This window comes from Pinus tabuliformis, chromosome J (genome assembly GCF_031772625.1).
Source record: "Pinus tabuliformis cultivar Carrire ecotype Pingquan chromosome J, CPIR1, whole genome shotgun sequence".
NCBI lineage: Eukaryota > Viridiplantae > Streptophyta > Pinopsida > Pinales > Pinaceae > Pinus > Pinus tabuliformis.
Genome location: NC_142295.1, coordinates 1,507,441,258 through 1,507,466,435, shown reverse-complemented (window position 1 = coordinate 1,507,466,435; position 25,178 = coordinate 1,507,441,258). Strand labels below are relative to the sequence as shown.

At 37.7% G+C, this 25,178-nt stretch overlaps 1 protein-coding gene across 1 annotated transcript in view; it reads left to right on the top strand.

The window, feature by feature from the left end:
- Positions 1–4,517: 4,517 nt before the first annotated feature.
- Positions 4,518–25,178, top strand: part of LOC149233155 (uncharacterized) — a 30,523-nt gene continuing 9,862 nt past the window's right edge. Inside the window, exon 1 of the mRNA XM_089382109.1 lies at positions 4,518–5,320. Coding sequence (XP_089238235.1) covers positions 4,518–5,320 — 803 coding nt within the window. The remainder of the gene's footprint in view (positions 5,321–25,178) is intronic.

The window sequence follows — 25,178 nt, the reverse complement described above, 5'->3', positions numbered from 1 at the left end:
TCCCACTTGGATCAAAATTCCCCCCTAATGGAGGTATCTGCATGAGTGGATCTCTTTACTCGGTCTCCTCTCTGCTTCTCCAATTGTGGCTCCTCCACAATTGTTTGGAACTTCTTCTGGGACTGCATGTTGAGAGGTAATTTACTCTCCCTCTCAACCGCCAAGTCTCTAAAATTTGCCTTGCTCCTTAAGGCTTTTCATGCATCTTGAACCTCAAGAGCATACAGGCTCTTAACTCGTGAACCAATCTATTTCACCTGTCTAGTGGTGATGTGTCTAAGGAACACCTTTCCTTTACTAAAGACAACATCGTAGCCTTTGTCCTCCAACATCACGACCGATACCAAGTTATTCTTCAGTCCAGGCACATACTTCACATCTGTTAAGGTGATAGGAGCTCCATGCTCCCTCTGAAAAGAAACCGTGCCCACTCTTGAAACACTATACCTTTCTTCGTCACCCATCTCTATGTGCATCTTGAGGTCTTTCTCCTCCAAGGCACTGAATAAACTTTTATCACCAGTCATGTGGAATGAGGCTCCACTGTCAGGATACCAGACACAACCCATCATCGATGACACCATGCACGCGATGAAGGTCAAGTCCATTTCGAACTGAGAGGCTAATGCCTCACCTTATGATACTTTCGAGGATCCCTTCTTGGACTTCTTCGATGGGTAATTTGTTGCATAATGTCCCATATCGTGACAATTAAAGCATCTCATTTTAGACTTGTCACCCTTTTTCCCTCCATGAGAAGAATTCTATTTGGAATGGGAATCCTTCCCCTTTCCTTTCCTTGCATTACTCGCTAAGGCTAGATTTTCTTCATCATCGTCCTTGGATGAAGAACCATCTCGAGTGCTCCTCCTAATCTCCTCCTACATCAGATCCAACAACTGTCGTTGCCAATTCGACAGTTTCTCCCTTCCATTCATGGAGTCCTGGTAGCTATTCCAGCTCTTTGGAAGGCCAAGGAGAGTGAGGCTCACCATATCATCATTGGAAATAGTTATTCCCACACTGCTAAGATCATCTCTGCAGGTGGTGAGCTTGTTCAGATATGTGGAAATAGTATCGCCCTTCTCCATCTTTATTCTTCGAAGCTTATCCTTGAGCGCCAATTTCCTCTAGTCGCTACTGTTCTAGTAGAGGTCCTTCAATGTCTTCCACATTGAATATGGAGTATCCTTCCCATGGAGACTTGAGACAATATGGTCTTGAACTCTCTCAAGGATGATCTGTCTCACCTTCGCCACACACTTCTTCCACTCAGCCAACTCTTGTGCATTAGTTGAAGCTGGCTTTGGTATTTCTTGATCAATGAAAGCCTTCGAGCCATTGTCTTGTAATACAACCTCCATGCGATCTTTCCATGCTATGTAATTCGAGCTATCTTCCAAGGCATACTCGAGTCTCAAGCCATAGTATGCCATTGGCCAACCTTGAAGTATGATAAGAATTCGATTTGCACCTGTAACCCCAAACTTCAAACTTCGAATTCTCTTCTCAGTATACTATTCACAGCTTCGATAAACTTGGCTCTGATACCATGTAGAAATTCTGCAAATTATCTACAAATATTGCTCTAAGACCTATGTAGAAAATGTGACTGTAGATTAACCCGATAATGCAACATAACCAAAGAAAAATACAATAATCTATGTCTACTATCAATTTGCTTTGCGGAAGCTTAAAGATTGAGCAAGATCGAGCTGAACACATATAACCAGAAGAAGAAGAATCAATGCACAATATACATGGAAATACTTTAGGGAATGCCTCAGCTAAAAACCCCACTATTTGTATTATCATACAAGGAGAAAATACATAGGAATTATACAAAGCCTTAGCTCTCACAGCTATCTAGTTCTCAGTACAATCCTCCTGGATGCTCACAGGCAATCAAATCTTCTCACAAGCCTTCTCCTCTACCCTCCAAGTTCCTATTTCTTTGCGTTGTTCCTAGTGGATGATTCTCACCTCACCAAGTGGAAAACTGCTCTAACACATTGTCAGAACTGTGCAATCCTCAAGGAACCTTACCTTGACTGCATGCATGAGTTTACTTTATAGGAAAAGACATGCAACTGATAGTACACTATCCTTGAAATTTAGCTTAACTAGGTCTTTCTCTGAATAGACATGCATGAGTTTCTGATGAGGGAATCTTAAGTTATCTAGAGTACACTGGTTGAGTGCATGCATGCATTAACTGATTGATAACTCACAATTAGTTCCTCAAATAGTTTGGAACTAATTTAACTGGACTTAACTCAGTAAATTGAGTTAACTAATTACAACTCAAATATAACTCAACCTTATCTCCTTAATTAAGGGATAATCTCCTTAATTTAAGGGATAACTATTGCATGACTTCAGAAAGACTTCTAACTTGAATTTCTCTAACTAATTAATCCATAATGAATTAATTAATTATTTCCAAGCAGCTGGTGAGACTAAATTCGATTTTAATTCAATGAAAAATTAAAACTGGAATTTCTGAATTCTATTTTTATTATTTCTTGTTGCTATTTTCAACACGTTATGACCCCCTTGTCTTGCGTGGACAACTTCATGCCATGCCACAGGATTATTAGAGTCGTATACCTCAATTTGATGGAACAGGGCCAAACATAACGCAACAACACATAGACATAATGGATGATTATTCAGATTTGCAAGAAGTTGATGAAGATGATGTGAAAATGAGGCTCTTTGCACAAAGTTTGACAGGAGAAGTTAAGAAATGGTTCAGGGCATTTCCAGCAACTAGTATTGCAGATCTCCCACAATTTCATTGAATTTTTCTCACAAGGTGGGAAGTAAAGAAGAATCCTCTTCAAATCTTGGCCGAATATGAGAGTATAAAGAGAGATCCTGGTGAAACAATTCAAGATTATTGCACTAGATTCAATAATGTTTACAATTCTATTCCGACAACAATACAACCTCCACCAGGGCTAGCTCTGATCAAATTTCTAGATGGTTTTGATGCAGATATGTCTTATCAATTGAGGGAGAGAAATCCTTCTACCCTAGAGGAAATGCAAAGGAATGTTGTTAGTGTGGAAGCAAATTTATTGGCTAAGAGAGCAAGGTTAAAGGATGAAAGAAGAGTCACGATCAAAGAAGAACCTTCTTCTTCTTCATCAGATGCAAAGTTAGACACCTTAGTTAAAACCATGGAAAGAATGATGGAAAGGATAAGTTTAACTGACAGGGCTCCACCAAGAGAAACTCAAGGGGGTCCTCAAATTAGAAATCCTAATTTTAGGAAGAATCCACCCCAAATTAAACAGAGAGAGAAAATAGGCCCAACTAATCAACAACAAATTAGACCTCCATTCCAGGAGAATTATGTAGATGAAGAAGTTGAGATAGCTAAGGACCTTGAAGAAAATCAAATAAACTTATTTGGGGAAGGAGAAATAGACAATATTTTCTTAACTAAGGAGGAACAAGATCTATTCTTGTTATCATATCCAGAAGTCATCCCTGCAGAGTCATATGATTATAAAAAGGGATACCAAAATTCTATCATGGAGGTACACAAATAATACAATTTGAGAAGTAAGAAGACTGTTGGAAATCCTCCCAAGAAGATTCAGAGTGATGCCCTTTCCACCAGTGAGGCAAAGGATGATTTTCAAAGGGATACTTCTCAAAAACATGATGTAAGTATCGAGGAAGTTGACAAATATCAAACTTCTTTCAGTATTGAAAATGAATTAGCTAAGGTCAAAATTTATATTCCTCTGACAGAATTGATTAACAAGAATGCATATAGATCTCAAGTCATGAAGGCACTAAAAATAGGGGAGGGAACAAACACAGTCAACTTAACTGATGACCAACCTAAATTATTGTTTGGACCTGAAGTTGAAGGAAAGTATCAATATGGTAGTGTGCCACCCTTCTATGTTAGTTTGAACATCCATGACTACATTCTACACAATGCCATGCTTCATTATGGTGCTTCACACAATATTATGCCTAAAGTCATTATAGAGTCATTAAGTCATTATGTAAAAGATGCCTAGAGTCATTATAACAAGGCCCTACAAAGATTTATATTCTTTTGATTCTAGAAAAGTAAGATGCTTAGGTCTCATCAAGGATTTATGTATGACTCTGGCTCAAATCCCAACAAATATTCTGGTAATGGACATTGTATTATAGACATACCTCCCAAATATGGAATGATGTTATCAATATCACGGGGAGAAAAATTACAGGGTACCTTGCGGATGGACATGACATATGATACAATTCTTGTTTTTGGTCAACCTAGAAGGTTATACAGGGAGGCATTAATGAAATATATGGTAAGTAGCAAAGACAAAACAAATAACTATCCCGTGTATTATGTGCATTCTGATATGGATTACTTCATTATATATAATGACGTATATGCATAAGAGGAAGTGTCAGACTTGAAAACTAAATTGATTAAAACAAAGGGGATAAAATTAGATGATGGGAAGGAATATGAAGAGGGTGAAGCCCTTTGGAACATGGATTTTGATGGGGCAGTGAGCAAGGAAGGAGAAGGGGTAGGCGTTTGGGTCTTAAACTCACAAACAGGTATAGAAAAGGGATATTCTTACAAGCTCAATTTCCAATGCACAAATAATATAACTAAGTATGAAGCACTGATTTTAGGACTGCAACTTTTGAAAAGGTTGGGAGCTAAAAGGATTTCTGTACATGGTGATTCTGAACTCATCATTAATCAAATCAAAGGTGAGTACTTGGCTAAACACCCTAGACTAAGGGCCTACAGGAATGTTGTCTTAGATTTTCTGCAGTGTTTCCCAGAGTATCAGTTATCTCTGATTCCTAGGGGTCAAAATATCTTAGCTGATGCATTGGCTACTTCAGCCAGCACTTGTAAGATGCATTTTCATCCTAATAGAAAATTTGAGGTGGAAGTGAAGCATAGGCCAACTGTCCTAGATAACGTTAGATATTGGCAGGTTTTTGGTAGTGATAAGAAGGTAGAAAATTTTTTACAGTTAAAAGAAGAATTTGAGAATGTACATATTGATTCAGATAACAATGTAGATAATGATATGAATGAAATAGTGTTGAACGAGATTGATGAAAATCTAGAAGAGCTTGAGGTCCTACAATTGAAAGACAATGTGTTGCCAAGGGGTTTGGTACCATTAGAAGAGTTGTTTGATTTTAATGATGTGGCTAAAAAGCCAAAGATAGAACCTATAGGAGTTGAGGTTGAAGACTGTAATATAGGTACTGAGGAAAATCCAAAGATTGTAAAGTTGTCCAAGTCCTTACCTCCCAATGAAAAACAGAAGTACATTGATCTACTAAAATAATATTCTGATGTGTTTGCTTGGGGTTATGAAGATCTAAAGGCATATGATACCAGTATTATACAACATACCATTCCCATCAGAGAGGACCAAAAACCTTTCAAGCATAAATTAAGGAGGGTAAATCCAGTTTTGTTACCCTTGATAGAAAAAGAGGTTTTTTTTTTTTATGCCAAAATCATTGTGCCTTTAAGATTTTCAAAATGGGTGTCAAATCTAGTGCCAACAAGGAAAAAGATAGGAGAAATAAGACTATGTGTAGATTTCAGGAATCTGAACAAAGTGTCACTCAAAGATAACTACCCTCTACCTAAAATGGATCATATTTTACAGAAAGTAGTTGGTTCCAGCAGAATTTCTTTGCTCAACGGTTTTTTAGGATATAACTAAATTCTGGTGCATCTTGATGATCAACATAAAATAACTTTCAAAGCACCTTGGGGAACCTTTATGTATGTGAAGATGACCTTTAGCCTTATGAATATAGGGCCACTTTCCATAGAGCAATGGATATTGTTTTCACCGATGAGAAGGATAGATTTATTTGGATGACATTACTGTATTTTCCAAAACAAATGAAGGCCACCTGTTTCACTTAAGGATAGCTTTTGAGAAATGCAGGAAATATGGTATTTCCTTGAACCCCAAAAAGACTCTTTTTGGTTTAGAATACTTGCTCACGTTATTTCAAAGGATGGTCTCCAAATAGATGTTATAAAACCAACTCACAAAAAGATAGAAAAGATAGATGAACGCCTTAGAAATCAACCTCTCTGAGGGGGAAACCCCCTTTACATTACACAAATGAACAATTATTCAATGATACAAATGACAAGGTCTCCTTTCTATATATAGGAGTCTAAGAGGTCATAATATAATTAGAGCCAACATAACAATAATAATGTAAGGGCACAATAATAACAATAGTGGGCTTCTATGGTGCACAATAATAACAATATGGGGAATACATGGGAACAACAATATAATAAGGGGGTTGTACTAATAACAATAAGGGGTTACACTAGTAGTATAGGGACCTAACATGCCCATCTCCTTCAAAAAGTGTTGTCCTAAATGTTTGAGTAGTTCTTGATGCTTATGTATAAAATTCTTGTCCTCCCATGTGGAATCTTCAATGGGTAAGTTCTTCCACTTGAGGAGATACTCTGAAATTGATCAATTTCGTAGCTGTCAGTTTCTTGTTTCTGTGACTGCTCCAGGTTCCAATATGATTTTTCTTTCCTCGTCAAGTTCTGGAAATATTGTGTAAACCTTGTAGGTTATGGAAGGCTAGGAGAAAAAACACTTCCATAATTATAGTCGTGAGTGGTGGGATTACTTGTTTCCATAATTTTGCTTTCAATTTTTCTTGCCAATGTGAATGCCTTCTCCAATGAATCAGGTTCCCAAAGACGAACCTCATGTTGAATGTTATCCTTTAAAGTCCCTATGAAGACATCAATCCTTTGCTTCTCTGGAATATCATTTACCCTTATATTCAATTTTTGAAAGTCCTCAATGTGCTCTACCATTGAACCCTTTTGTTTGAGATTTATCAATTGGCTAAAGAAGGTGTTACTCTTTGTATCCTCATAATGTGCTATCATTTATTCCATGAAAATTGACCAAGTGACAAGTGCTTTACGAGAACAAAGCCCTTTATACCATAAAAATTGATTCAGTTCTAAATATAAAGATACAATATGTACCTTTTGTAACAGTTGCACCTCATGTATATCAAAATATTGCTCCATTTGTAGTATCCAATTTATCGGATCCTTGCCATCAAACTTCCTCATATCTCTTTTTCTTGATTTTAGGAGCTTGCTCTTGAATATGTTGTATCTCTGAAATTTCGGATCTCCAAGGTCTGCAATTGTGACCTGTGGTAGCCCTTTGCGTCCTTTACAATGCCACCAGTCTGATCAAAATTGGATTCTCCAAGAAAGAGTTATGCCCAATCTCCCAAGATGACCTAATTATATAATTTTTTAGTAGAGCAAACTTGTACGAAGTGACACGTATCATTGTTTCGACCTTCGGACCTGAAATTGATAAACAAAAAACTACAGGTCGTCCTCTTTTTGTAACTTCTTACAAAAGTGAAGTTGATGCTCAGAGAGAAAGTTAGGATGATTTTCCCAAGGTCACCTATTTGGAATGTAATTCGGGAGTTTGTAAAAATCCTAACTTCCTCAGATCATATCTCCGCAAATATGACAAGATCTAAAATTTGGACTCTAGTTTTAGAATGATTTAGGATCAAATGGGTTTTAATTTTAGAGTCTGAGCCGTCGCAGAAAAATGTTATAGGGAAAATTCCACGATGACCTATTTGAGATGGAATTCTAAAGCTTACAAAAATCCTAAGGTCCTTAGATCATATCTCCGAAAATATAACGAGAAAAATTCTGAAATTCAAACGATATCGGCTCAAATGGATTTTTTTTAGCTTTTGAAACTTCGTAGCGAAAAATTTATAGCGAAAATTCCACGATGGCGTGTTTGGAGCAACGAAACCCTAGAATCCAAAGCTTTGATACCAAATGTTATGAAACCAACTCACAAAAAGATAGAAAAGATAGACGAATGCCTTAGAAATCAGCCTCTTTGCAGGGTAACCTCCTTTACATTACGCAAATGAACAATTCTTCGATGATACAAATGACAAGACCTCCTTTATATATATAGGAGTCTAAGGGGTCATAATATAGTCAGAGCCGACATAACAATAATAATTTAAGGACACAATAATAACAATAGTGGGTCTTTATGGGGCACAATAATAACAATATGGCGACTACATGGGAACAACAATATAATAAGGGGGTTGTACTAATAACAATAAGGGGTTATGCTAGTAGTATAGGGACCTAAAAGTAGACCCCAACAAAGTTGAAGCCATAATGAAGATTGATGCTCCTAGGAACAAAAAATAAGTCCAGTCTTTCATTGGCAGGATAAATTTCTTGAGAATATTCATCCCAAACCTAGCCAAGATTTTGAGAGAAATCACCAACATGTTGAAGAAGGATATTGAGATAAAAAGGAATAATGATGCTAAAAAATATTTTAGTGAAGTGAAATGAGCTTTGACATGTGCTCTTGTTTTAATTAGCCTTAATTTTACTAAAGATTTCATGATTTTTTCTTTTGCATCAGAGCACACTATTGCAGTATTATTGTTGCAGAAAAACAAGGAGGGAAATGAACAACCTATAGAATTCTTTAGTAGATCATTAAGAGATGCCTCCTTGAATTACAATATCATGGAAAAACAAGATTTTGCTTTAGTAAAGGCACTAAAGAACTTCAGAGTGTATATTATACATTCCCACATAATTGCTTTCGTTCCAAGTGCAGTAGTGAAAGATATCCTCACTCAGACTGATCCAGATGGGAAAAGAGGCAAATGGATTGCAGTAATTTTAGAATATGACATTGAGATAAAGCCTACTAAACTCATCAAAGGTCAAGGACTAGCCAAACTAATGGTTGAGTCAAATTTTCATGCACTAGACATAAATTTTGTAGCTTCTCTAGATGAACAACAAGATATGGTGACTCCACATGTATCAGAAAATTTTCTTACTTCCCCTTGGTATGCAGATATTGTGTATGTTTTGCAGAATCTACAAGCTCCTACTGGTTTGACCAAAACCAAGGCTAGATTTCTTAAACTAAAAGTTGTAAAGTTTTGCATTTTGAATCAATCTCTATATTGGAAGGATGCTGGAGGTATTTTACTGAATTGTTTATTGAAGGATGAAGCAGATAAAGTCATGGAGGAATTTCATCAAGGTGACTATGGAGGACATTTATACTGGAAATCCACTGCCAACAAAATCCTGAGAGCTGGTTTTTACTGGCCTACCTTGTTTGCAGATGTTCATAAAAAAGTTTCAACTTGTCATCAATGTCAAATTTTTGAAGGCAAGAGAAAAATCCTACCTCTACCCCTCAAGCCTATCTTAGTGGAGGTGCCTTTCCAACAATGGGGTTTGGATTTTATTGGAGAAATCCACCCAAGCTCTTCAGCTCAACATAAGTGGATCCTAACAACAACAAACTACTTCACCAAATGGATAGAAGCAGTCCCAACCAGACAAGCTACATATTTTGTCATCATTCAGTTCATTGAAGACCATATTCTCTCCAGGTTTGGTTGTCCCCACAAAATTATTATAGATAATGTTGCAACTTTTAAATAAAAAAGGATGATTGATTTTTGTAACAAGTATCACATAGTGTTAGGTCATTCTACTGCCTATTATCCCTAAGGAAATGGGTTAGTTGAATCTTCTAACAAGTCATTAGTGAACATCATAAAGAAACTACTGCAAGAAAACAAGAAATCTTGGCACAAGAAATTGATAAATTCCCTATGGGATGATAGAATAAGCACAAAGAAATCAATTGGAATGTCACCTTTCCTTTTGCATTATGGAGTGGATGTAATTTTTCCTATTTCCCTAGGAATTCCAGTGCTGAAATTGTTGCAGGAAGAGGAAGCAAAACCAAATGATGCTTAGAGAAGGATCAATCAATTGATACATTTGCAACAAACTAGAGAAGAGGTTTACAACAATACACATGTCATTCAAGATAAAATCAAGAGAATTCATGACAGGAGGATTAAAGCAGATGATTTTCAGCTATATGATATTGTTTTAAAGTGGGATGCTAGGAATGAAGAGAAACGGAAACATGGAAAGTTTGATCGTCTGTGTGTTATGCAACCAACTCATAAATAGAAGAAAATATAGATCAACGACTTCAAAATCAGCCTCTTTGAGGGGGAAACCTCCTTTACATTACATAAATGAATAATTCCTAGATGATACAAATGATAAAACCTCCTTTCTATATATAGGAGTCTAAGGGGTCACAATATAGTCAAAGCCGACATAACAATAATAATATAAGGGCACAAAAATAACAATAGTGGTCTTCTATGTGGCACAATAATAACAATATGGGGACAATAGGGGCCCAACAATAACAATAACGGCTACAATGACAATAGTAATAGGGGAATCACTAGTATTATAGGGACCTAACATGCCCCTCTCCTTCAAAAAAGTGTTGTCCTCAATGCTTGAGTAGTTATGGATGCTTCTGTATAAAATTCTCATCCTCCCATGTGGAATCTTCAGCGGGTAAGTTCTTCCACTTGATGAGATACTTTGAAATTGATCGATTTCGTAGCTGTCGATTTCTTGTTTCTGTGACTTCTTCAAGTTCCAATATGATTTTTTCTTCCTTGTCAAGTTCTCAAAATATTGTTTGAACTGGGAGCTTGTCACCTATAACCTTCTTTAAGCATGAAACATGGAAAACTAGGTGCACTTGGGAAGCTGCAGGAAGCTCCAATTTGTATGCCATAATACCAATCTTTTGCAACACCTTGTACGAACCATAATACTTTGGTGATAATTTATTATCCTTCTTAGCTTGCTTGAGGGAAATTTGTTTATATGGTTGTAGCCGTAGAAATACCTAGTCACCTACATCAAAACTTCTTTCGCTGCAATGTTGATCTGCCTGTTGTTTCATTCTATTTTGTGCCAAAGTGAGGTTATCCTTTAAGAGTTGGAGAACTTCTTGTTGATGCTCGATGTGATCTTCCACTGCTTGAACCTTATAATTTTATTCTAAATATGATGTGATGGACGGTGGATGATATCCATAAAGTGCCATAAATGGGGTCATTTTTGCTGCAGTATGGAAGGAAGTGTTATACCACCATTCAATCAGAGGCAACCATTTGACCGATTTTGTCTGTTTATCAGATACAAAGAAACGAAGATATCCTTCCAAACATTCATTTACTATCTCAGTTTGCCCATCAGATTGAGGATGATAAGATGAGCTATGTGCTAAATGAGTACCAAGACAAGCAAAAGATTCTGTCCAAAAATTTCCAGTAAAAATGGGATCTCTATCACTTACAATAATCTTTGGATTTCCATGTATCTTTTGAATTGTTTCCATAGATGTAGTAGAAACTGTACTTGCTTTAAATGGATGAGATAATGCACAAAAGTGTGCATACTTGGTAAGTCTGTCAAATACCACAATGATGACACTCTTTCCTTCGGACTTGGGTAAACCCGTGATAAAATCCATTGAAACCTCCTCCCAACGTTGGCTTGGAATGGATAAAGGATTTAATAGACTTGGGGTCTTAATTTTTTTCAACTTTATTTTGTTGGAAAACCAAACATTCTACCACAAACTTTGAATATCAAATTTAAGGCCATCCCAAAAAAAATCCTTCTTAACCCTATGGTAAGTTTCTAAAAATCCCGGGTTCCCTCAAGGGAGAGGTGTGCAATTCCATAAGAACCTTTTGTTTGAGTTGGAAATTCTTACATAAGTATAAGCGATATTTGTGCTATAATGAGTCATTTTTCCAGCTAAATATATCAGATGTACTGAGATCTTGTTGTAACTTTTGAATGAGTGCCTACACTTCTTCATCATTCTTTCATTCATCCCTTGCTTCCTTTATCCAATCTGGTTGGATAATATTTTCAGCTATACGTTATTTTCCTCTGATACCAATTGTTATGTAACCAACACACAAAATAGAAGAAAATATAGACCAACGACTTCAAAATCAGCCTCTTCGAGGGGGAAACCTCCTTCAAATTACATAAATGAACAATTCTTGGATGATACAAATGACAAAACCTCCTTTCTATATGTAGGAGTCTAAGGGTTCACAATATAGTCAAAGCTGACATAACAATAATAATATAAGGGCACAACAATAACAATAGTGGGCTTCTATGGGGCACAATAATAACAAGATGGGGACAACAATAACAATAGGGGCTACAATGACAATAGTAATGGGGGAATCACTAGTATTATAGGGACCTAACATTGTGGAAAGGCCCTTACAGGATTGCAACTGTTTGAGGAACTCACACATTTTTGTTGGAAGATCTCACTAGAGAAACATTGCCCGGAGGGCCTATTAATGGCATGTTTATCAAACACTATTTCACTCAAGGATAGATAAGCTTTCATACATGTCATTGTAAATATCATTTTATCTTAAATTGCAAGTGAGGGTGGCTAACATCAAGAATTGAAGCCTACAGAGAAGGCCCTAAGATTCTGATGAGTTGCTGCCAGTATTTGTAATAACAATAGGTAATAAATTCAATTTCAGAATAAGAACAAAGTACCATCACCCAATGGGCACAGGCTACTAATATATGGTGTTCTTGGCACCTCACAGGGAGAATGCCATCCACATTGGAGACACTATTAGGGTTCTATAATTTAGAGGATCAATTGATGATTATTTGTTGATTTTCTCCCATGAGATGTTGTAAATAATTATCACATTCTAAAAATAATTTTCAAAATTTAAAATAAAGAAGAAAAATAAAAAATATGATATAAAAAAAAGAGAAAGTAAAAGGAAAAAGAAATATATAGGGGAGAAGAAAATTATAAAATAAAAATAAGCCCCTATAGCGAGCCAATCAAAATGCCGCTTTAAATTTAAAAATGACAATTTCATACAATATTATCAAAATTTGGTTATAATTGTATTATGTTATGAAATAATATGACAAAGTTCTTTGTCATTTGCAGTTAAACGGTGTGCTCAAACCGATGGCCGAGATTAGCCCCACCAACATCTACGGCAGAGGGATAATTTTGTCCCTCCCCCTTGCACTCTCGATGGTTAACATGGGGGGGGGGGGGTCCGAAAATGGTTTCTGGCCAAACCACTTGGAGCGACATGGAGAATCTTGGATCATTTCGGGGGGTCCCCTCCCGAAACTACTTACCACCTACACGCCCCCCTCGAAATACCGCCATCTCCTGCCAACTATCCGTTACCTCCACCACTCCACTCCCGCCACCTGTCTTCTCATACAACATTCCACTCCCGCTATTTGTCCTTCCATGTCACCCCCTCCATGTCGACTAGCCATTCAATGTTCAAATATTTACCGCCAAATCCAATATTGAACGTTATTGCATTTAAAGTTCCCGCTGTTTATTCGTTTTCTCAATAAATATGCCCCTACTCCATAACATTAAGTTTTTTGTTATACAACTGATCGAATTTCTATAAAAAACCTTGGAAGCTTATAATTCGCTCCTTTCACCACACCATTGATTCTACAGGTTGAAGATCGAGTTTCCACCAACTGTCAACATTCTACAACAGTTTTTCCTCCGCGAAGTTGACCAAATTTCACCCGGGTAACCTTGTCCTTTAGAATTATTTCTATCAAGCATTTTATGATACTGTTCTTCCACCTTCCTATTGTTCCATTTCCAAGATGTCGACATGAAAAGGAAAGGGGAAAGTTCCAGAGAAAAATCCCATGATTCCCCCTGTCCCTGATTTTGATAAATCCCCTCTGATCGACACCCAGTATAAAATTACCGAGACCCAGTGTGAATTCGATCTTTATGAACTTTACAACTGGGCCAAAAAAAATTCCTTAACAAAATTGATGAGCTCAACATTTGGGAATCCCTTCTCCCTCAGTTTATTTTACCCCAAACTCACTTTTTCCATGAATTCTCCACTTGGTGCCATCTCTAATACCTGCCAAGCCAAAAAGCTGTTATTTCCAAAAATAACAAAGCCAACTTCTCCATTTCCCCTGAAATTATTTGCCAGGCCCTGCAAACTGAATACCAAGCCTCCCATCATCTTTTCTGAGCCGATGTATTGATGGAATTATACAAAAAGATAACTTTCCCTCAGAGAGCCCAAATCTTTGAATGTTTCCTTCCCGAAAATGCTGAATTACCCCAGACCAATTCCCCATACCCAGTCTCAATCTTCCCAGAAATTTCCAAATAAGTAATTTCTATGGTAACTCGACTGCTTGGGTATTATAATGATCAATGGGTAGATGAAATAGTTCTGGGATTTTTGTCAATTTTTGTAGTTGGAAAAAAGCCATCCATTCTTTTCAATTACAGTCAATTTCTGTCCAATGCAATGCATGATCAATTTGTAAATTTCAAAGCCGAAGGTGTTTTCAAATATCAGTTGGTATTGGTTTATCTTATGTTATTTCATCAGTTAGACAGGTTCAAATTTCCTTTACAAAAGATAGATAATGAGGGAAATCCTTTCTTAGTGATTCATTGGACTTCTCTAGTTAGAAATAACTCATAGGAGTATACTTACATTGATTTTGTTGATAAGTTTCTACATACCTCATTATGCTTGCTTTGCAGTGATGTGATCCCGAGGATTTCACTAGAGATAAAGAAGATATTGCACTTGTCAGAGAAATCAAAAGTTGGAGACTGGTATTTATACTAGAATTATATTGAAATTAGAATATATGGATCAAAGTTACCTCCTTACAGGTTACCAGTGTTTGTACCAGTCAGAATATTTTCATTAGAATACACTAGACAAATGTTGAACATGGATGAGATGCACTTTGTATCCTACAAAAAGAAAGCACAATTTAAGCTAAAGGCTAATATAGGTCCTTATATTTTCAACACCAGAGCTGCAGTAAAGGAGGTGGAAGCTATTTTAAGTCAAATGAAATTTAAGCCTAGTTTCTCTTGGTCTTATGATCCTCTGGGCATCATTTCAAAACTTAGATTGGAACAAAAGAGTACTTCCTATGCACATACACCAAGGCCCGAAATTGAACAATATGCTAAGCAAGAGGAATGGACAGAGGGCACTTTACAAGAAGCTGAAGAATGACTAGTTAGTCAATCATCCATGTAGATGCCTATTCCTAAGGAAAAGGAGGTCAAAAGGGGGAGAGAGGCCATGTCCCCTACTGACTCTGAAACACAAGGTGCATAATTTGTTGTTTTTAGAAGGAAAAATAAGGACCTAAATAGTACTAAAAAATTAGACCCTCAAGTTGATCCTCAGGTGATTACTATCCAAGATGAATCTCTAGAAGAAAGGGATACACAACAACTGCCCTCAGTAGTTTTGAAAGGAACTCCTATCACTCCTTTTCCTCAAGCAGAAGAAACAATTCAGTCACTGACTGTAGAACCAACAATTTAGTCTCCAGTATATTCTAGTTCTCAAATTTTAACTCAGCAAAGTATATTTTCAAGGTATAGGGAGATAAATTTGAAAAATGAAGCTTTAAAGGCTTCAACTTACTTATAATTTTGGAAGCAGACAATGAAAACACAACGTAGATTTCTCTCTGCATTCGACTCAGAGAAAGGACAGTTCCAAATGGCCTTCATGGAACCTTTAATTCTAGCCCCCAAGAGTGATGAAGACTACAAAGCCTCCATTTTCTCAATTGATACAAAGAAGATACATGAAATTGATCAAATCAATTTACACAAGCAAATAGGGGAGTTGATATTTTCAACAATTACCAGTTTGGCCATGGCTTCTTCCAAATTACATTCATCCTTGAACAACGTGCATTCCCAGTTGAAGATTGAGAAGATTTCCTCATTTGCTAAAGACAACATAATCAAATCTCTAGAAGATTTGATAATGAAGCTAGGACATGACCCTACTAATATTAAGGTAGCATAAGAGATTATAAAGAGAAAAGAGGAAGATATTGAAGCATTAAGAAATCAACTGAAGCTACCATCCACAGAATATCCTCAAGCTAAAGAAGTTTCTAGCATAGAAATGGAAATGGAAAAATTATTTAAAATAGTTATTGAGTGTTGGTCACTTTAATTGTTTATTAATAAAACTGTTGAGTGCCACATAAATTATCAACCCGGGAAAGTCTAATTATTCCAAAGGTGACTACGTACTGTATGTACTCAATCTTAATAGTATTAAAAGTTGTAGCATAGACAGTATACGATCTATTAAACCCCTACTCTGTGCCACAGCAGTTGCAGCAATTACAGCCTATTGCAGGAATGGAATAAGAGCAGATAACTTAAAGAAAACAAATTTGCAAAAGGGAGTGATGGCTGTCCTGTAACAAAGGATCAGGACCCTATCCTCAGAGTAAGGACTTTCAGCACCTGCCTCTATTGTCCAGTTCACCAATACACTCTGTAAATCCTAATCACCGGTGAGGCACTCATATACAACATCAATCAGTTAAAAGGAAAACAGAGTTTCAGCAAAAGTAAAATATCATTAGAAGCAGTACTCATGAATAAGATATAAACAGAAATCACACACATGACACACAACAGAAAGAAGATGGGTGAATCTTGTGATGAAGGTGGGCCCTGTCCTTCTCACAAGATTCCCCAGAACACAGAAACTAAGATAAAATACTCAGAACATAACTTTATTCATCTGTCAATAAACCATATTACAAAAAAGATTCAGTCTCATCCCTTCACTATAGTTTTGTGTTACAGCTTGTTCCCTCTTTTTTCTGTCTATCCCTCTAATGTAGATGTCTCCTCTTTATAGAGGAGACATCTATTACAAAAGATTTTCATTATACATTCTGGTTCAACCCTTTGTATCAAAAATAGAAAAGTCAGTTCTTGTTAACAGAATATTGTTACAGTCATGTGGATTATGATCATTACGACCAATATAGTAATCGGTCAGACTCCTTTGCTGATGCAGATTTGTTACGCAAATCTCAACTGTTCCTCGAAGTTCGCATGCTGTTCTTGCTGTTTCAGCTTCGAGGTTCATGCTGTTCTTGCTGTTTCAGCTTCACGGTTTGCGCTGTTTCCGCTGTTTCAGCAACTGCAAAATGTAGTCCTGCCAGTTGGCAGTTTCAACAATTGTTCAACAACTTAATCAACTTTCAAGGATCAATTATAAAGATAGCATGATTACGTGTTGAATAATTAAACATATAGCAATGAGGAGAGTTACTATATACCTTTTGGAGTGATTAAGCCAAAACACTAGCAAAGGCTTTCAACTAAGGGTTGAAGAGGGTAATATAATGACAAAATATAAGGTCAAAAATAGACAATATGGGAACCTAACATCCCCCCCAACTGAAAATGTTGCATGTCCGCATGCAACGTCTACTCTGAATCGGAATCAGAATACTGGGCTGAACAATGTAAATTGCTTATGCAGTAAGTGTAGAAGGTGCTGTCAACCATGTCTCTGAACCCTTGGACACTCTGAAGTTTCTTCCATGCTGCCAACTCTTCCTTTTTAGTCAATGTAAATTGAGCCTTGTATTGTTCTCCAGGAAGCCATAAGAGAGGGAAATGAAAATGGTAACCAATCCACCGTTCAGTACATTGTCTAATGCATTTTACATAATCAGGTATACGTGAGATTGCTGCCTGAAGATTGAAGGGATTGTAGGGATGATATTCCCGTCTTTCTTTGGGACAGTGTTCCCAGAATAAATCATTTTCTTTTATGGCCAGAGGTCCTTTAATTTTGACATAATGTTGGCAGTCTTCCAAGACTGCTGCTTGTAGATTCCTAATATGATCGGTCATCCCTGGTTCTCGTAGAACTCGTTGATGTTCCATAAGGAAGATGGCTGCATTTTGCGGTTCCGGACGAATCCAGAGAAGACAGTTCTCCTCATTGTGTTGTGCAGACATAAAAGCATTCTGCCAAGTAAGATGGTTGGCCAAAAAGGAAATAAAAGCTCTTATTTGAATATCACCACAAATAGGAAGTAAATTAATCTTTCTATCTTCAGGCATAGCCTCATTGTGAAGATAGAGTTCACACAGCAAGTTCTGGTCATTGTTTGGTGCTTTTGCAAAAGTCTCAATAAATTGCTGTGGTGTAGAGACCTGGTGGGGTCTTCCATCCTTAATTGCTTTTAATTGGAGGAACGCTAAACGTTCTCTCAAGAATACAAAATAATTAAAAGAAGGCTTTCTTGTAGCAAGTAACCGCTGGACCAAATCGAAGATAAGGGACAGTCTGGCTTTTAATTGCTTATTCTCCTTGTGTTGTGCACGAGACTGTTCCATTGCTTCCCAATTTCTATAGGCATAGTTAAGCCATAATGACTTCTGTTGCTGAAATGCCTTTCCTTGGGAGAGCTCGTATTCTGCCTTCCATGTGTTACTTAGTTCTTGAAAACTGGAAGTCTGTGCATGAGCATTGCTGACACAGGGAGGTTCAGTTTGTATATGCACAGTTGTAAAAGATTTTGATTCTGGTTTCTGTTCATCAATAACTTGGGTAGGCCGGGGTGGTTCTGTTTCTTCCTCTAAAATTCTTGAAGACCCTGCTGGTTCTTGTGTAGCAGCAGGGTGTTCCTTTTTGAATATAACAGGGCTGGCTCCAGTCAATGGGACTGCAATTATCTTATATCCTGCTTGAGTATAGATATCCCCACATTCACTGCACATGTATTCACTGTATTGCTCTTTCTCTACACTCTTTTCAGCTTGAGATGCTACCTGAGCTAACATGTATAGATTGAGTTCCTTTTTATAGGCTTCCCTAGCCATTGTTAATTCTTTCTGATAGGCCTTAATTTATGATTTTAAGAACTCATTTTGTTCCTGCAGGGAGGCTAAAGTAATCGGGGCTTCTATAGTTGCAGATTCCAATGGAGAAGAGAATTGTTGTTCAGCATTAACTTCATCATTTGCGTCCTCAACAGGTGTTCCTTGTGTATCACCTGTTGGGTTAGTTTGTGTATCAGTCTTACCTAGGGCATCTTCTTCTTGCTCCCCAACATGTGGTTCTTGTGTAGCACTTGTTGGGTCAGTGGCTAGTTCTTGTGTAACAACCACATGCAGGTCATCTTCTTTTTGTTCCCCAACAGGTGGTTCTTGTGTAGCACCTGTTGGGTCAGTGGCTGGTTCTTGTTTAACAGCCACATGCCCTATATCGTCTTTTTGTTCCCCAACAGGTGGTTCTTGTGTGACACCTGTTGGGTCAATGGCTGGTTCTTGTGTAACAGCCACATGCCCTATATCGTCTTGGATGTCTAGTTTGAATGTATCGGTAGCTGGTTCTTGTGGAGCAGCTGCCTCTGTTGAGAAAAATTATGTCACAAAATCGTGAACACTCTGTATTTCGACATCTGAGGGTTAAGGAGGTGAAGGTTCAGGGCTATACGGGATACGGGGATTTAAAATGATAGGAGGGACATATGGGATAATGGCCTCAATGCTGCAAACAACCTTGTTCGTTGCCGAGGTAGGGAACCGGGAGAGACAGTAGTTTTCCTCTTGCGAGGACTTTTACTCAAGGTAGGGGAATCATCAGAAATAGTGGCTTCCTTAACTGAGGCCTTGGTTCTTCTTTTTAGTGGGGTTGCAGCTTTCTGTTGCTTTTTCCTCTTAAGGAAAGTGATGAGGATATCATCGTCTGAATCATCGGTAGGGATATGAACTATGGGGGTGGATGGTTTGGCTTCATCAGGGGGTGAGGACTGCTGAAAATTTTCAGTGCTCAATTGGGGTGTTTCTGCTGCTGGTTGCTGAGTTTCAGCAGCTTGCTAGGAATTTTCTTCATTTTGCTGAGGATTTTCCTCAGCTTGCTGGGGACGGTTATTGAGGGGAGGTGGATTGTGTAGGGCGAAGCCTCTATTTATTAGGAGTTGGACCAAACAATGGTGCGTGAGGCAGAGGAGTTGGTGCCTTGCGTTCACAGTATAGTGTGCCATATTTTTTAGACATCCAAGGAGATAATAGGGCATATTTACTAGACGACCATGCCGCAAATGATTTAATAAAACAAAGTCGTGTTGGTAGACTACCTGATAACGGCCCTCGCAAGTGAAGTAATGCTTAACGAATTCTGCAACCTTTGGCCATGGTGGTGGTAGTGATCGAAGTGCAACACCCCTGCCTTTGGCTTCCACCTGCTCCCCAGGTAACAGGAAATCTTGCTGTGCATTGAGAATGAGATGCTTCCTGCTGAACCAGCGAATACCATTGGTTGGAAGCCCCGAAACTTGTGCTATGTCTTCTTCTGTTACTGGGATTCGCACCCCTTGGACAGTAGAGTACCCCTCCCTCAAATTGCATGCAAATTCCAGAACCTGCTGTAAATCAAAATCCGGAAGTCTTCTGAAATAGTCCACCCATCCTGCTTGTAGAAAGATTTGGTATGCGTCTGGGTAAAGTTCCAGTAATGCCGTCGAGCCCAGTTCATGTCTAACAGCATCTCCTCCCATAGTTACTGTTTTAGGCAGAATACAAAGTGCAGAGCTGAGTTGCCGAGGTCGAAACAGAGCAGAACGTTGCAAATGAAATTATGACGTGATAAGGTATAAACGAGGTGGATTAGACACAACCGCGAGGAATAGAGATGGCGGTGATCGGCGTGTTATGTAATGATTACAATATTTCGGTAATCCCCCCCAACTGTGGTTGAATGATATGGTTGGCAGTACGACGCTTTTAGCGGTCATGTCAACTATCTCCTCATTAACTACAATTTAATATTCACACTTAACATGCATACCTTTACAATTACCTTTGTTTGTTGCATCGAAAAGTGTTATCTCGTCCTTAATAGGTTAATGATCATTATAGAAAGGGTTTGTAAGGTGTGAGGGTTTTTATACACGAGGTTTTTATTATTCACAAGAGGTAGTAGTGAAGGGACATTATTAATAGGATAAGTGGCTGATTCCTTTGAATAAAGAATGATATGTTTATTTTGAAGTAATAGTTCATTCTCGGGAGCAAAAATGGGGACATTGATGGTTTTTAGGAAAATGGAAAAGATTGGTGTTTAAGCAGTGGGATTTGGTGTTTCGGCACTGGAAAATGGTGTTTTGGCAACGGGAAATGGTGTTTGAGCAACGGGAAATGGTGTTTCAGCAACGGGAAATGGTGTTTCAGCAACGTGAAATGGTGTTTCAGCAGCGAGAAATGGTGTTTCAACAATGAGAAATGGTGTTTCAGCAGCGGGAAATGGTGTTTCAGCAGCGGGAAATGGTGTTTCAGCAGCGGGAAATGGTGTTTCAGCAACGAGAAATGGTGTTTCAGCAGCGGGAAATGGTAGAGGGAATGAATTATGATCTGGAATGACATGGAAATGCTTTCCAATCTGCAGATTTATTCTTCATATATTGGATTTTTTATTTTCAGCCACCATCCAAAGCTAAGATCTGCAAAATAATTAATTGTAACATGGCAACCCTTGACAGGGATTATTAGTTAAGAAATTTAATCTAAAAATAAATACATAAACAGGAAATTAAGTGCATTGAGGGATAGCTGGTTCCCCCAAAAAGGCATAGTGTATGTCTATCATGCAAGTAGCTTTGAAATCCTCTTTAGAAATAGGCTGTTTATACAAACGAAGTCGATACCCATTTACTAATAATGGTGTCCTAGAATCATCAATCGTTAAGAGTCTGACTGTTCCATTTGGAAAAACAGTATCTACTTCATAAGGTCCTAGCCACCTTGTTCTTAATTTACCTTGAAAATTTTCAAAACGAGAATCATACAGTAAGGCCCAATTACCTTTTTGGAACTGCTTGTGCTTAATAGTTTTGTCATGCCACCTGGTTCTTTGCTGTTGTATCATGGTTGTTTGATGGATGGCATCCAACCTCTTTTCATCCAATTCCTGGAGCTGCTGCAACCTAGCTGTCTGTGCATCAGTCAAGTCAAGGTTAACAGCTAAAGTAGTCCTTAAGGTTTTGATTTCAAATTCCACAGGAAAAACAACACTTTTACCATAAACTAATTCATAAGGTGAAAAACCCATAGTGTTCCTCCAAGTAGTTCTGTAAGCCCATAATGCTTCAGGCAACCTTTGAAACCAGTCCCTTCTATTCTCCTTGACTGTTTTTGTTAAAATGGCTTCTATGACTTTATTTGTACTTTCCACTTGCCCATTTGCCTGGGGATGATAAGGTGTAGTCATTTTATGCTTAATGTGATATTTCTGGAGTGTATCTTTGAAGCCATGATAATTAAAAGGAGGTCCTCCATCTGTAACTAGCTCTCTAGGCAAACCAAACCTAACAAAGATTTCTTCAAATAGAAAAGTTAACACTGATTCTTCATTAGCTTTGATGAGTGCCTTAGCTTCTACCCACTTAGTCATATAATCTGTGCAAACCAGTATATAAACTCTTTGATTGGATGGAGGATTGATGGGACCTATAAAATCTAGTGCCCATCTTTCAAAAGGTTCAAGTATTACCTAGGGTTTGAGTGGCATTTCATCCCTGTGATTAGGCTGGCCCATTCTCTGACAGCTATCACAGGCCCTAACATATTTCTTTGCGTCCTTGAAAAGTGAGGGCCAATAGTAACCCATTCTAAGAACTTTGTGTGCTGTTCTTTTGTCCGCAAAATGCCCTCCACAAGGGCCATCGTGGCAAGCCTTCAATATATCATAAACTTCATCTTCTCTGATGCATCTTCGAATTTCCTGATCGAGTCCTGTGTGAAAAAGACACCCACTTATCCAGCTGTACCTAGCACTTTGTTGAACGATCTTTCTTTTCTCTCTGTGCGATAGGTGTGATGGTAGTTTCCCTGCAACTAAGTAATTGGCAATGTCTGCATACCAAGGTGAGTGAGCAGATACTGCAAATAAATATTCATCAGGAAAAGAATCATCCACTGGAATGTTTTCATCAGTTTTTAACCGAGAAAGAAAATCAACAACTACATTTTCTTTACCTGGTCGATCTACAATTGTGATATCAAATTCTTGTAATAATAATAACCATCTGGTAACTCGAGCATTTGTAACTGATTTTTTCATCAAATATTTAATGGCCGAGTGATTAGTATGCACAAAAGTAGTATAACCAGTAATATAATGTCGAAACTTATTAATAGCATAAATGACTGCTAAGAATTCTTTCTCGGTGACTGTATAATTAAGTTCAGCAGGGGTCATATTTTTACTAATAAAATAGATAGCATAGGGAAGATTGTTTTCTTCTCTACCCAAGACAGCTCCAATTGCAGTATCTGAAGCATCAGAGGATATATGAAAGGGGAATGCCCAGTCAGGTCCTATTAAAATGGGAGCTGTAGACAATTGATGTTTAAGTTCATTAAATTCTTTTTGACAACCATCAACCCACTTAAATTCAACATTTTTCATAAGTAACACAAACAAAGGAGAAGCTATTTTAGAAAAATCCTTGATAAATCTTCTATAATATCCAACATGTCCTAAAAAACTTCTTACATCAGTTTGTGTTTTAGGGATAGGAAGAGTCTGAATTACTTGTACTTTAGCTGGATCAACTTGAATTCCTAGGAATGAGATGAAGTGTCCCAATATAATACTTTGATTCATCATCATATGGAATTTTTCAGTACTTAAGGCAAGGTGTGCTTCTATACATCGTTTAAGTACTTTTTCAAGGTTTTGTAAAGCATCTTCAAAAGTCACACCATAAGGAGTAAAGTCATCCATAAATATTTCTAAGGAATCATTAAGCATATCAGAAAAAATTCCTATCACTGCTCTTTGAAATGTTGCTGGGGCATTACATAGTCCAAATGGAAGAACTCTATAGGCAAAAGTCCCCCATGGACTAGTAAAAGTGGTCTTGTCCTGATCTTGGGGTGCAATCTTGATCTGATTATATCCACTAAATCCATCCAAAAAGGAAAAGAATCTCTTACCTGCCAAATTGTCTAGTACCTGATCAATAAATGGTAAGGGAAAATGATCTTTCTGAGTGGCCTTATTTAGAGCTCTGTAATCTACACACACTCTCCATTTCCCATTTTTCTTAGGTACTATTACTAATGGTGAAACCCATTCACTATCAGATATAGGATATATAAATCCTGCATTCAACAGTTTTTGAACTTCTTCCTTCACAATTTCCCTTAAATTGGGATTCATTCGTCGTCGGGGTTGACAGACTGGGTGGGATCCTTCTTTAATATAAATACGATGAGTACATAATTCATAAGAAATTCCCTTCATATCTGTGTAATCCCATGCGAACGCTTGTTTATTCTCGTGGAATAACTTCATTAACTGTTGTGTTTCAGCATCTGTTTGGATAGGGTTTATATTTAATGTTTTGCCAGGCTCGATTTAAACTGTTATACTTTTGGAGGAGGTGTCAGCTGATGTTTGAGATAAGTCTTCAGTTCTAAGATTTTGTTGTGATTCAGATTCCAAGATTGTAGTCAAGTGATCATGTATTTCAGAGTTAACTGAAGAAGGTTCAGAAATAAAGCTACTAATTAATTCATCTTCGATTGAATCCTTAAAAGTTAGGGCTTGTCCGGCAGTCAAGATGGGTTGGGCTCATTGTCCTCATAATCTAACCACACAGAGTTATCATTATTAATCATAGGTGTAGCATGAGGGTAAAGAGTAAGCTGTATGGTTTCACATCCATTAGAACTTGTCATTGATCCTGACCTACAGCTGATGAAGGCATCTGCTATAGCCAGCCAAGGTCTTCCTAAAATCAATGGATGACCCCCCAACTTTGTCTTGGTCTGTAATACCACAAAATCAGCTGGGTAGTTCCAAGATTCGACTGAAATTATCAGGTCTTCAATGACTCCTTCAGGTTTGATTGTGGAGCGGTTAGCTAGCTCTAGAATGGTTGGGGTTTCCCTAATTACATCCTTTAACTGTAATAACTATGTAGTTTCAAGTGTCATGATGTTTATTGCAGCACCTAGATCTACTATAACTCTAGAAACAAAAGTTTTTCCCACCTGTACTGTGACCGTAGGATGACCAGGGTCACCATATTTCACAGGAGGGTTTTTTTCTGACATTAGAGCAGCTAGATCACCCATCACATGAACTGTGAGGGGGTCCTTAGCTTTTCTTCCAGGTTTCTTAATACAAATATCTCTAACAGTTCTAGCATAAATTGGTACATCTCTCAGTGCTTGTAAGAGTGGAATTTTAACATATAAATTCTGCAGCTCTCCTAAAAGATTAAAAGCATGTGGCTCAAGTATTTTGGTAAGAGCCAAACGTTCAGGGAATGGTGG